The sequence below is a fragment of the Elephantulus edwardii genome, unplaced genomic scaffold (assembly GCF_000299155.1).
Source record: "Elephantulus edwardii isolate Elephantulus edwardi_28Jun2011 unplaced genomic scaffold, EleEdw1.0 scaffold00006, whole genome shotgun sequence".
Lineage (NCBI taxonomy): Eukaryota > Metazoa > Chordata > Mammalia > Macroscelidea > Macroscelididae > Elephantulus > Elephantulus edwardii.
This window is the reverse complement of record NW_006399756.1, coordinates 6810583-6825362: the sequence shown is the minus strand read 5'-3', so window position 1 is coordinate 6825362 and position 14780 is coordinate 6810583. Positions and strand designations below refer to the sequence as shown.

The window sequence follows — 14780 nt, the reverse complement described above, 5'->3', positions numbered from 1 at the left end:
CTTGATAATTCTCTTACTCCATTGTATCCCATTTGTTTGGAGTGGGCCTCTGTATGGACTCAAACTTACTGCTTTGTGTCAGACCTGACTCATAGCTGACCCTCAGGCAGGTTTCTAAAGGCTGTAAATTGTATGGGAGGAGACTTCCCATTTTTGGCCTGTGGAGCGGTAGGTAGTTGGATTTGAACACTAGCTTTTGGGCTGGCAGTGCAACTTCCTACTCTCTAGGCTACCAGAGTGCCCTGTATATGGATTGGGAAACATATAATCAAAAGCAGTTAAGAATTTAATATTGGAAGTGATAAATAGATTTGTGAACATTATCCAGTCTCAGGTAGAACATGATACACAAATGGTTTCATGGGGCGAGCTCTGGTGGCCTAGTGGCAGGAAACTGCACTGCAATCCCAGAGGTGCGCAGTTCAAATCCACCAGATGCTCTGCTGAAGAAGGAGGAACAATCGCCTCCTGTACCAGTTAGATCCAGTTTGATGGTACACACATAAAAAGAATAAATAAATAAATAAAAATTATAAAAAACAAACAAACAAAAAAAACAAATGGTTTCATGGTCCCCAGGTTGGTAACCACTGGTACTGAATTTCAGCTAAGACTTATGGGGAACTGTTGTATCCATTTATCTGTGAAGAAGGTCCAGGGTTTTATGCAGAGTTCATTGATGTCTTCTTGTACTAGATAAATGAAAGGGGATTCCTTGACTAGAATTTGGAAACCTGGTTTGCACAGTTCCACTTGCCAGTTAAATTTATCTGGGTGTGAGTTCACATTGTTGTTGTGTACTGTCAACCCATAGCTGACTCTTCAGTGAGTTTTCAGAGGAAGTTAATTGCACAGGAGGCGATTGCCCATCCTTCTCCTGTGAGATCACATTGGTAACAAGTTTTACTCTGTGTCATATTAACTCTTAGAGCTGGTTGCTAGAGAACATAATTTTATGTCTCTTGTGGGATATTTTGACAACTGGGAGAAAATTTGTGCTCTTTGTAATCTTGGTACAAAATCACATAGTCCAGCTGATGGTGCTTTACTCCTGTATTCCATTTAGTGACGCCCGTTAGCTTGGATGGGCCTCTCCAGTGAATTTTAGCACTCAGTTACTGAAAAGCAAAACCCAAACCAGATAACCAGCAAAGTTGAAATAATTTGTTCTTGAAAACAATGTATTTGAATTTTGTAAATAAACTAGTAGAAAGTTAAAACCATTAAAAAACCCAACAACCAAATAGCCAGCTCTTTCCTCCAAAAAACCATCTCAGTGTTCCTACAGAGCCTTATTCCTTCATGGTGTGGAAACTGTCCTTCATTATCTACCGTAAAGCCCTTGAACTTGATTCTGGTATTGCTGAGTAATCCAGATTTTTGTGAGGGGAGCTAAAGTGTATTGGTAGGCTAGTTAAGTGGCTTTTTGTCCACTATTTTACCAGGTGCAGTGACAGGGTTTTTTTGTTTGTTTGTTTTTTTAAAGTAACCATAATTTGTGGGTTATTTTTTTTTTCCCTTTCTGCCAGAGTTGGATATTTAGACATGCTGTGCTGCTGGACTGTTAGTTCCATGAAGATTAGCTAAGATAATTGTTAAGGTGATAAACTTAGTTGAACCAAAAAGAAATCATAGTAAATCTTCTCAAAGCAAACTTGGATTTTCTTAATGTGAATATTCCTAATGAAATGACTGAAATGAATTAAAATAGCCCAGGGTACAGGCTCCTTCCGGCATTTTGTTATTGTAATAATCAATTTCTACTTATTTACCAGTTGTCGTTAAGTACTTCAAGTCGCTAACTCACAGCGACCCTGTGCTTAGTGGCTCTGACCCCTTCTCTATCTTGAGCACCCTCATCATCTCTGAAATACTGGAGCCCCCCCGTTAGAGCCGCCTCATCGAGGGCCCCTCCACCTATCCAAATAGTGTCCTTTCCAAAGACTGACTCCTCCCAACAGCGTGCCCACAGAATGTGAGAGGAAGTTTCACTATACTTGCCTTCCAGGATTAATTTTTATTTCACTCCTAGAAAGTTAAAGGAAGAAACTGGTTAATGAACAGGAAAACTGACATTAAATCTCCGTTGTTCACTTTAAGGTTATGTGTATGATTTTAATTTCCTGCCTTTCAAATATGCTTTGAGCTGTGCCTAGAAAGCAGGTAATCAGATTGAAAAACTTGAACAAGATAAGTGGAAGTTATCTAGGTTGGGGGGGGGGCGGGGAAACAACTAAACAGGAATGACTGGGGGAAAAAGTCTTCCAGAACTAATTAGAAGCAGTGTTTTTTTTTTCTTTTTCTGTTGGGTTATTTATACCATTTTCTTTGCTTTGGTAAGAAACCAAGCCTTATCAGTTAACAGATTTTTTTTTAATATTACATTAAAAATCTAAGTACACTAATACATCATTAAAAGAAGTGTATAGGGTTAAAAATGGAGAATTGATTGAAATCAAGCCCCCCCTCCTCCCTTTGTTTTTAAAGTACTTTTGGGTAAAGTAGCAGGCTTCAAGTGAAATTGAGTTCTGGTCTCCTTTGCAGGAATAGCTATTGACAGTCAGAGCCACTTGCCCGTTTTGCAGTATCTCCTGAGAAGTAAGACTCTGAGCCAGCATGAAGACTGAGTCTTGCCTTTGGTCTGGTTTCCAGACCATGCTTTTATTCTAACAATGTGCAAGGTGGAGGGTAGAGCATGGAAACGAAAATCTTAGTAAGTGTGATTTTTGTTTCAGCTTATAATGCAATAGCCTTTCTTAAAGTGAATTTTGTCATTTAGTAGAACTCACACACTTAAAATGGGGTGGAGGCAGTGGTGCCCACACTTCTGAAGTGAGATTTCACTTTTCAGGCTCAGGAACAGTTTCCAGAGAGAGACAGAGATTGAGAGAGAGATTTAATTTCAGAGAGGGAGGGTGAGGCAGGAGCTCCTGTTACACCAGGTTTCTTCTTCTTTTGTTTGAGGGCACTCGCCTCCTTGCCATTGAGGCGGAACTGAGTCATAGCTGACCTTCCAAGCAAGTTTTCAGAGGCTATAGATTGTGCAAGATTGCCTGTCTTTCTCCTGCGGTAGGGTGGTAACAGTTGATCTGGGAAAGGATTTTAAAAATGGAGAAGTTATCTTTAGTGGACAGTGCATAATTTTAAGCTGCTAAGAAGAATCATTGAATTTCTTTGTACATGGCTTCATTTATGAATTGTTATTAAATAAAATGTTCATAATATTTACTATGTCATTGTAAAATCCTAGGAACCTTTAAAATAGTGAATTTTGAATTGAAATTGCATTTTGAAATATATAAATATATCTAAAATGTTCAAAATTTTGAGGTTTTAAAATTATATTGATATTTATATTACCAGTTACCTTAGCAGAGTTCCTGGTTTGATTTTCCTGAGCAGGGATGATAAACAGGTAGAGTGTTTTAAAAATTATTCTGAGGATAGAGAACATCAAGGAACTGTATCTGTCTTACAGTGCTAACTTTGTTACTTGTAAAGATCGCTCCTCACCTGCTAATTAAGTGTCATGGATAATTAGCACTTTAAACTGTTAATGCTAGAATCCCCTTTGATCCTTTAAATTCTTTAGTGAAGCAAATATTACTATACCCGGATAGCATAGCATTTTATGTTGTTCATAACTTGAGAATGGTTATGTGTTTAAAATACTATTTAACTTTGCTATTTTTCTTTCTTTAAGAGTTTTTTTAACTCTTGGTTACTTTTAAAAGTTGACAGCGATACTCTGGCTGAAATGAGACATTTTTGTTAGTGGCTTGCCTGTTTTAACAGATTCTTCTTTTAGCTTTTAGCACAGACCTTTAACTCTTGCATATCTACATTACATTCTAAAGTACAGTTTCATTTTATCTTATGGTCTAAAATTCTTCCTTGAAACCTATCTCTAGTATCTTTGTGGCAATAAAGGAAAAGTAGGGTAATGTATACAATTTTACATGCCTGTTCTGAGAAGTACAGTACATACTTTGAGTTGCAGAAGGATACTTACATTTTAGGGCATATTTTCAGAGGTGGAATCATGTAGTTATTGTTTCAATAACTGTGTCCTAATTATTTGTAGCTTCCTGCCTGACATAACTCACTTCAAGAAGTGCACAATGTCAGAACGTGGAATCAAGTGGGCGTGTGAATACTGTACGTATGAAAATTGGCCATCTGCAATCAAGTGTACAATGTGTCGTGCCCAGAGACCTAGTGGAACAATTATTACAGAAGATCCATTTAAAAGTGGTTCCAGTGATGTTGGCAGAGACTGGGATCCTTCTAGCACAGAAGGAGGAAGTAGTCCTTTGATATGTCCAGACTCTAGTGCGAGACCGAGGGTCAAGTCCACCTACAGCATAGAAAATGCAAACAAGTGGTCATGCCACATGTGCACATACTTGAACTGGCCGAGGGCAATCCGATGTACCCAGTGCTTATCCCAGCGCAGGACCAGGAGTCCCACAGAATCGCCTCAATCCTCAGGATCTGGCTCGAGACCAGTTGCTTTTTCTGTTGATCCTTGTGAGGAATACAACGATAGAAATAAACTGAACACAAGGGCTCAGCACTGGACTTGTTCTGTTTGCACATATGAAAACTGGGACAAGGCTAAAAAATGTGTTGTTTGTGATCATCCCAGACCTAATAACATTGAAGCAATAGAACTGGCAGAGACTGATGAGGCCTCCTCAATAATAAATGAGCAGGACCGGGCGCGCTGGAGAGGAAGCTGCAGCAGTGGGAACAGCCAAAGAAGATCGCCGCCGACGATGAAGCGGGACTCTGAAATGAAAATGGATTTTCAGAGAATTGAGTTGGCTGGTGCTGTTGGCAGCAAGGAGGAACTTGAAGTAGACTTCAAAAAACTAAAGCAAATTAAAAACAGGATGAAAAAGACTGATTGGCTATTCCTCAATGCTTGTGTGGGTAAGTGTCACTTTTCTGCAGTTTTCGAATGGGATGGGGAAAACCTCTTAAAAATGTGAGATGTAAGCAGAGTCAGTATTGTTTAGCATTGGTTTAGAAGGCTTTCCCCAGGCTTTCTGTTGCTGGTCATCATTGAGCTGTGGGTGCTCTGTGGTGTGCACGCCTATCTCTCTGGTCTCGTAAGCTCTGTTTTTAATTGCCTTCACTTAATTATGTGCTTCTCCATCACTTTTCGTTGAAGCAGGTTCCTAACCTAACAGTAGTAGGATATACACCTGGCATTTTTAACTGCCACTTTGTTTATTATAACAAGATGTGACTGAGGAGCACCAGCTGCTCTTCTGAAGTGTTTGTAAACAGTGTGAGCATCTTGTGATGACGGGTGCTTTAGTCAGATGTTAAAAATATCACAAAAATGTGTGGCTCCCAGAAGTTGAACTATAATTGTGACCTTGAAATGACTGATGCTGATTGAGTTAGCATGAGTATCAGCTAGTAAATATTTACATACTTTATGGGAGTGTCTCATGTAGCCAACTGATTTCCATAGGTCAGGTTATGACTGCATGTTTACTTAAGGGCATTCTGCCCGCTGGTCTCCACTTCTAGCCAAGAACTGTTTTAAGGACACAGCCCTGCAGGGTGATGGCTTATCTGTGTTGCTCCCCTTCCCTCAGTCACATGGTGTCATTATCCCTTGTTTTTTCTGAAGAAGAGCTTTAAAAGGTTTTTATTCATTAATTTTTTTTTCTGCAGTGAAATTCGTAGTGTAAATTGAATTTTTTTAAAGTGAACCATTCAGCTCATTTAATGTGTTGTGCAACCAGCACCTCTGTCTAGCTTGAAGGAAACTGTAGACACTAGACTACCATTCCCATTCCTTGGTCCTGACCTCTGACAAGCACTTTCTACCTGCATTTACATGTTCTGGACATTTCGTGTAAATGGAATCAGACAGTATGTGACTTTCTCTGTTCTGGCGTATTAATCTTCGTGTATGCTTTTTGGAAAACTCTTGCGTGATTTTTCAAATCATTTTTGCAGGGAGTATTACTACAGTATACATATATTAATATAATACCATGTGTATTTTTACTCCAAGGTGTTAATAGTGCACAGAGCTTGAGAGATGTAAGCGAACGAGACTTCACTGCAGTAAATTTCAGCCTTTTTGGACATCATAGAATTCTTAAGGAATCAGGGGTTCATGCACTGAATCTAGGATAAATCCTGCATTTGAAATATTTGCTCTTTGAAGCACACAGAGATAAGACCAATCCATGCAAGTCTGACTTCTTCGTTGCCATTCCCTACTCTCTTCATGGTGCTGACTTATTTCTTTTTGTTCACATTTTCTTTTTTTGAATAGCCACACTTGTATTTCTCATGCTAATGCCCATGTGTTAATTCCCCCCCCCCCATTCATTCATTGTTGCACATTTTCCTCCCTGCCCAGCCCTCCCCCCAGTTGGTTTTTCTCTTTGAAAAGTTTAAAAAAATACTTTCATTATTATACAACCCCCACCCGCCCCAGTCCACTCCACCATGCAGCTCTCATTCTGCACTATTGTCATGAAAATAATACTGAGTCATATATTCCTTTCAAACAGTTCTCTCCCTCAACTGTTTCAGTGCAGTAAACATTATTTATCCCCTCTTTTCTTTGTTTCCTCCTGCCCTGATGTCAGTCCTGCTTTACAACAGTGACATTATGCAGTATTTGTCCCTTTATGACTGAGATATTTCATAATGTCCTCCAGGGTCACTTGTATAATATTTCATGTGTTCCTTCTTTTTCAGTGCTGCATAGTATTCCATTGTGTGAATATACCACAGCATCTCTATCCATTCATTTGTTGATGGGCACTTGTGTTGTTTGCAGCTCTTTGTTATTGTGAATAAAGCCGCAGTAAACATGGTTGTGCATATATCTGCTTGGGTGGAAGTTAGGGTTTCTTTAGCATGTATTTCCAGTAGTGGAATTGCTGGGTCAAATGGTATTTCTATTTCCAACTTTTTGAGAAAGCATCACACTGCCTTCCATAGTGTTTGCCCCATTTTACACTCCTACCAACAGCCAATAAGGATTCCAGTTTCTCCGCAACCTTGCCAGCATTTGTTGTTTGCTTTTCTGTTAAAATTTTGCTAATCTTACTGGGGTGAAATGATATCTCATAGTAGTTTTGATTTGCATCTTTCTTAGAGAGGTAGGGATTTTGAACATTTCTTCATGTGTTTGTTCGTCATCTGAATGTCTTCTTTGGTGCAGTGTCTTTTCGTATCCTTTGTCCATTTTGCAATTGGGTTGTTGACCTTTATCTTGTGATGCTAGAGTATTTTATAAATTCTAGATATAATTCCCTTATCAAACATGTCACTACCAAATATATTTTCCCAGTCTGTGGCTTCCCTTTTTACCCTGTTGGAGAAGGTTTTAGATGTGCATCTGTGTGTTCATTTTAAAGGTGGAACACAGTGTCCTCCCAACAAGGCTAATAATTGATTTTGTCTTGTTCCCCATATAGTTTCTTTATCATTAAATCTCTTTGGACCACAAAAATGTCTAGATTCTTAGGGCCAAGAGTTGATTGTGTTTGGTTTTTGGTAATGTGAATTTTAAGTTTCCTGTTGGCAAATATTCTTAACTACACAGTCTATTCTGAACTGATAGTAAAAAGATCAGAGCTCTGTTTTGTTCCTGTGTTTTTCTCCCCATGCCTTTGATTTTGTTTCGTTTTACAATCATCACCCTCAGTAAAAGCTAAATATGTTAGGGAAAGACTTTTTAAAAAAATCTTGTTTACTTTAGACTTCAGTAAAACACACTCTCACACACATTTATATGCACCTCATCATGAAAACTAACACATTTGCATATACTTAAAATGAATTTTTCTTGCTTCTGCTTCTCCTGTATTTCCTGCATTTCAATAGATAACCTGATTTTTTTTTAAATCATCGAAGTATATATACTAAGTGTAAGATATACAGTGTATATGAAATACATTCTGAATATAAAATGCAAGGCTGTCCCATTTGAAAGGTCTCAAATTCCGGTCACCTTGGTAGCTGGTAAAATAGGCATGAAGATGAGTTAGTTGAGAGGACAGAGTAACAGTATTGCACAGGTATCTTAAATGACATCAGGTTGTAAATTTCACATGTCCTCTTCTGCAGCGTGAAGATGTTGTGAAATTCTTCTCGTGGTGAATCCAGTCCTAAAACCTGAAGTCAGTAGAGGTGGAAACTGGGTTTGGGAGGAGGAACAGTAAAGACAAAGTGTGGACTTAATGGATGTATTTAGAGGGTCATCTCAGCACTCACTGTAGATTGCCTTTCTTGGTGGGTAGATAATTGTGGGTTTAGGAATTAGTGTAACACAGTCTGATACACTGATAATCTGTTCTGTTGTATTGAATCTGTTGTCCTTTAAAAAGAATTTATATTTGTATCCAAATTAATACATTAGGAACCTCGTCTGTTCTAACTCCTTATGCCTCTGAACCCTGGACTCATTCAGTAGGACTGTTCAGTAGCTCCCTTTTAATCTCTGATAAGCATTTCCATTTCAGAGTGAAAAATTCCACTGTCTTTCCCTCAAATCTGCCTTGTTATGTTTTCTCATCCAAGTTGTCATTCCATTTGCTTTTGCCAGATGCCTTGGCTTTTTTCTACTAACCCCCCCTTGCTGTTTGCTTGAAAATCCTGTTGACTGTCTTATCAAAATGTACCCCGACTCTGACCATTCCTCACCCCCTGGTCCAAGCCACAGTACTCTCATAGTCTGTTCTCAGCAGAGGAGCCACCACACTCTTGTAGAACTTTACTCAGGGCCCTCATTCTCTGTGCCACTCACCGTACAAAGCAGAGTCCTTTCAATACAGGACCCTCTGTGCTCTGTGCCCTGACACCCCCACCCTGTCCTGTTGCTCTCCTACTCATCCTCCTCCAGCCACTCCGGCCACCTGGCTTTTTTCCAAGTAGACGACTCCTGTCTCAGACCTTTACCTGCTGTTTCCTCTCTCTTGACTTGCTTTCTCCAGGTACCTTCCTGCAGGATTAGCTGCTCATTGGCCTCTTTTTGAGTTCTTTCTTCAGCACTTGCCTTCTCACTGAGTTTTTACCGAGCTGCTGATATAAAATGACCACTCTACCCCTGTTACTTTTTCCTCAGCATGGATGTGGTCTCCCTCCTTTATTTCTCTTCATCATAATTGTCATCTTCTAACACAGTTTGTGATTTTCTTCTCTTCTTTAAAATTTGAACTTCATGAAGACTAGCAGTTTGGTTTGTTTTGTTAATGGCTGTGTTCTGGTGCCAAGAACAGGGCCTGATCCATGGCAGACACGCAAATACATGGTGCGGGGAATGTTTGCTTTTAGATCGTAGGATCTAGAGAGCTAGGCTGTCCTGTACTCTACCCCTGAATTGTAGATGTGTTGCTTGCTTCCTAGCTTTTTGTCTTTTCTGCCTTACAGAAAGGAACGGGAGCCAGCATAACCCTCTTGACTGTTGGGAAGTTGGGGCAGTAGATAGGATTAGCTCTCTGAACAGTGTGGTGAGCTCTCCTGAAGCTCGCAGATGCGATGCAGTGGACCAAAGTGCCGCCTGGTCCTGCCCAGCCTCAGGATCAGTTGTGGATTAGATCATTGGGCGGGCAGAGGACAGGAGATGTCTGAAGTGACGTTTCTTTTAAGTCGAGTTTTTGTGCTTTTAGTTTTTCAGTTTTTCTACCTTTACTGATAGCAGTGTTTAATTGGGGGGTGGGAGAATCAGTCACTATATCTAAAGTCTTATCAAATACAATTTTAACTTGAAATGTTTTTGTTTATTCCGTTGTTTAACGTGTTGCTTCTAGTTGGCATTTTGTTTCTCTGACTACCTATGACTGAAATGAAATATGACATATAATGAAAAGAGAAGCAGCTGAGACTTGGGGTTCCACGACAGATTCCTCCGAAATGAGCGTTTACACTGAAATGGTCAGTTATCCGACAGCAGTAGCATAAACATCTTTGATTTCTAAGGAGTGTGCTGTTTTGGGGTGACCTGTAATGTGTACTAGTGCCCCAGTTGAGAATCCTGAACTTATGGTCTGACAGACTCCCTCTTTGTCTTTATAAAACAAGTCCTAATTATTGGTGAGCAAAACAGGCCATTCTTTCAGATTTTGACATGCCTGATAACAGTTATTAAGTTACAGTTAATTTACTCTTTCACCTTTCCTCATAATTTGTGTTGAAGATGAGCATTTGGGGTAGTTACTTTCTGGTGGGTACCAGTTACACTTCTAGCCTCCTTACCAGAAACCTCGAGAATGTGAGCTGCAGCACATTCCCTCACTCATTGCTCTTGACACAGAAACGACTCAGAGCTGAGCCTCAGGCAGATCCTCAGGGACTGTAAATCTCCTGGAGGGTGCTTGTCCGCCGTCTCCTGCAGAGCAGCTGGTAGATGCAGCCGTGTGCCATTGGCTTGGCCTAATCCAGCCCTGTCCACCGAGCTGCCAGAGTATTCTCAGATGTAGATGGAAGGATCGAAAACCTGCTTGCTTTTAAACATCCCAGATTGTATTTCTCCATTTGATTTCACTGATAACATATGCTCATTGTAATATAAATTAGCAATATATGGGCCTAGTGCATTTAAAAATACTCTTTTCACCTTGTTTTGGTAGAAATTTTAAAAATTATATATCTGGATGAACATTTGAAATTTGTTAAAGGCAGTAAGTAATAAAGCTATATATTCTTTCCTTCTCTATGAAACAAAACCTGTCATGTCCAGTGGTGATTTTTATTTACCTCTAGTTCTGAAATGTGTGTGTCAGATGAAATGGGTGGACAGTCCTTGGAGGATAGTATCCTTGGAAAGGTGGAGAGAGTAAGGCCTTTGACAAGGTGGATTGACACAGTGACTGTAGCAGTGGGCTCAAGTGTGCTGTGACCGCACAGGACTGGGCAGGTTTCAGAGCCGTTGTCTGCAGAGTTGCCTTGACTGACAGCAGATAACAGACAACAGCATCCCGAAGCCAAGGAAAAGGAAATTAACTTTGAAGAATAGAATCCTCTAGGTTTGTTTTTGAGGGATTGGAGGAAATTACCCATCTTTCTCCTGCAAAGCAGCTGGAATTGTAAGGCTTTGGGTTGGCAGCACATCACCTTCCCACAAAACCGTCACAGCTCCCTCAAAGGTGATGTGTGCCCCGCCACATAAAAATAAACAGAAAATCTCTGATGTCAGCACAATGGTATATTTGCCCATTTATTAAGACATCTCTGTGGCTGACTTCTTCAGAGGAAGTGCTGGAGTATACAAGTGATTGTGAAGAAAGATAGAGATTCTCTAGCTATGAAAGTGCTTTGTTTGCCTATCTTCAACTTATGTAATCCAACTGTTTGGAAGTCTTTTTTCCAGTCTTGAGAATTTTCCCTCCCTTAAGACATTGCTTTGTGGACAGTCACTAACTGTTACTCAGAGGCAAATCTGTGTTCAAAATTTTTAATTTTTAGACAGCACCTTCTCATGTCTTAGAATTTGCCACTTTCCTGCTAGATTTAATGTATGGTCATTTTGGAGTACTGGATTTTTTTCCAGTGTGCTGACAGGACACTGTGGTCCAGAACTGAATTTTATATTGCTGTTGGATTGGTTGTAAACTCATCTTTCCTTACTTGGTGTCTGTCCCCTCCTTCATATCTTAGGACACTCCTTACATAGGAGCAAGGCAGGGCCAGGAAGAACATCTGTGGTCTTAAGGATTATCAGTGTTCACCATTTAGAGCTCTCTGAAAGCCCTCCTCCCTCTTCAAAACAAAAATGATTTGGGTTAGACTATTCTATTAAAAGCCGTATTCAGATCCAGAATCTCTTGTAACAGATCTTGGCTGCTTGCTTAGTCCATAGAAGGAAAGTGAACTGCTGGAGTGCCGGACGCAGCGTTGTATGCCCTTGTATGTCCTTGTATGTCCTTGGCTAGCTTCGTGGTTTCTTGCGCAGGAGTGTCGGTGGGTGTAGGTATAAAAATGAGGATCTTTCTACACCTCACACATTTGTGCTTGTGGCTTTCTGTCTTTCTCAAATAGTTGATATTATAGAATTGGTTTTCCCCCTGTGGAAGGAGTATTGTCTTCAGATGGGTTTGCCTTGTCTTTTTTTCCAATTTTTTGAGGATTTCAGATGGGTTTGCCTTGTTTCTTTTCCCCCAGTTTTTTTAGGATTTCCCCAAAGGATTCTGCAGCTTTGGGGCTGTAAGAACATATTTTATATTCTGACTTTAACAGTAAATTATAGTCCCTCACAATATGCAACTCACAATAGAAAGTTTTCCTTAGAAGTAATTGTGGTCTTTCTCAGTGTGGGAAGACCTGTGGGCTCTCCCCGCTCTGCAGAGGGAGGAGAGCCGGAGGCTGCAGTTTCCTGTCGTTTCCCCTACTAACTGTTGCTGACCTGTGAAGTCTGAGATTTGAACAGTGCAGTCCAGGACACTTGGAATAAGGTTTCCTGGGATGAACCTGTCTCCTTATGCAGGCGGAAGGGGAGGCAGTAGAGGAGCCTGGGGCGTGGAGTTCTCTCTGGTCCCTTCAGTGTCTGAGACACAGGTGACTGAGCCCACAGCTGGCCACTGCCCCCCCCCCCCGCCCCCCTTTCTGACCTAGAGACACAGGATTCCTGACTGTCTGATACGGCCATGTGAGCTTGCATTATCGATGAAGTAAAGACTTCCGTCTTCTAAACGGGACTTTATTAAAAGAGCTCTTTCAACTTGGAGGGGGATCAAATGTATTTTCACTATTAAATAAAATGTATATTTAGACTTTAGAAAAGCACTGTTTACTTTTACCGCAGAGTAACTAGTTTTATCTAAGTAGTAAGCTATGTATATGGTTTTAAAAAAATAAAGCAATGTAGAAATGCCTAGAAATAGTTGTTTCCTTCTCTTTTTCAGTCTCCTTGTACAGAGAAAACCACTTTCCCCTGAGGAATTTCAAAACCTATAGAGAAGTTAAAAGTACAGATAATGTATTGAATGCTCATATGCCCTTGACCTAGATTTTTCAGTTGTTTATGTTTTACTACATTTGATGTTGTGATTGTGCCTCTAAATGCTTCAATATGCTTTTTCCTAAGAATAAGCCATTTCTCCTACACAATTAAATGTTATAGTTATTTAATGATAAATTAATTTCTTTATAACATTATAAATTTTATGGATTTGAATCCTCAAAGCCACACCTGGTTTTCATGGTAGTTTCGGTGATGACCTGCCCCTGCCCTTTGTCTCCTGGATTATCCTTTAATTAGTTATCTTCTCTTAGGAATAGCACCTCCCTGGTTTTGTTTTTGAAATAGTTAAAATGTATCCATTTTATTGAAAAGGAATGTACAATATGACATGGATTTGCTACACACCTGACCTATCCCTTTTATTGGCATATTGGAGTGTGTGAACTTTTTCACTTTCTATAACTTTTCAATGAACATCTAAGTCAGAAATCATTGTCTGGCCTAGGATATAGACTTGTTGGATAGAGTGATGTTGATGTGTCTAAGGGTCTTTGTTCATGTGTGCTCTACTGCCAGGTCACTGCTTGGAGGACCGTAGCAGTTTCATTCCCAGAGGGCCTTATGTGAGGCCCTGTAGCTGTGTCTGCTGGTTGTTCCGGACGAGATACAGTCTTACTGTGTTAGTCATGTATGATTCTTCATGAATTGTTGGTTTCTTTCTTTTGTCCATATCATTTCATCTAGTTACATGAACTCTGTGTAAATACAGTATTATATATGTGATAGACATACATACCTGACATATTTGTAGCAAGTATTCCTCCCTCCTTTTTTTTTCTGAGTAGAGAAAATTATATTTTCTTCATTGTCTTAAGCAGTGTCTGTTTGAAGTAAAGATTAAAATTTTTTCACCCAAATAATTTTCACTGAATTTGTTGAATAAAAATTTTCCCCACCAATTTGGGTGTTTCTCCCGTATGTTAAGGTTTTTTCTTCAAACTGGTGATATTTGAAATTACTTTTGTCATTTAAATTCAAGTCCATCATCTCAAACCCAGTACCGTTAGCTTTCACCTCTGGTCACCTGTCCCTGTGATGCACATGTGACATGCCCTTGAAGTCCTTCCAGGACACTCAGCAGTCCTGCCCCTGCTCATGAAAATAATCTGCCAGTCAGATGTTTCAACGTGACTTTAGGGATTTTTATGTTTGCATGACATTGTTCACCTTTTGACCAGTGATTTCAGGAAGGGCTCAGAAATACCAACTATATTTTTACATAGCTGGCCACGATTAAAAATAGAATTATTTAAAAGGCCTTAGAGATGAATGTGCCTTGGGGGTGCAATGGATTAAACAGTGGACAGCTAACTAAAGTTTACTGGTTCAAATCCAGCAGCCATTCTGGGGAAGAAGGAAGAGGCAGTCAGCTTCTGTAAAGAATGAGAGCCCTGGAAATCCCATAGTGCACTTCTGCTCTGTCCTTTACGACCACTTTGACAGAATCCGTTAGATGGCAGTGGAGCTTTAAATTCTTTTCCTGAATTTTCTAATTCTGTTCGGCTTCTCTGTTTGAATATTTGTTTTTTTCCAAACCAAGTATTCTAATAATGGAAAGTGGAATTATTGAATGAATAAAAGAAATATAAGAATAAGAAGAACTAGAAGGATATTGCATTACAGTTTGTGATTTTCATTTATTTATTAAACTACCTTTTAGTGTTTACAGCACTATTTTAGGAATGAAACTTTTCTAGGAACAGAAATGCTACATTTTATCTTCTTGCCATTCAGCTTGAAATTGGTTTGTTTAGTCTGCAAACTGTTTCTGGGATTG

General features: G+C 39.7%; 1 protein-coding gene across 1 annotated transcript in view; it reads left to right on the top strand.

Moving 5' to 3' along the window:
* The first annotated feature begins 2575 nt into the window (after positions 1-2575).
* Positions 2576-14780, top strand: part of ZRANB1 (zinc finger, RAN-binding domain containing 1) — a 32145-nt gene continuing 19940 nt past the window's right edge. Inside the window, exons 1-2 of the mRNA XM_006879873.1 lie at positions 2576-2713; positions 4085-4935. Of these exons, the coding sequence (XP_006879935.1) occupies positions 2673-2713; positions 4085-4935 (892 nt within the window). The 5' untranslated portion in view covers positions 2576-2672. The remainder of the gene's footprint in view (positions 2714-4084; positions 4936-14780) is intronic.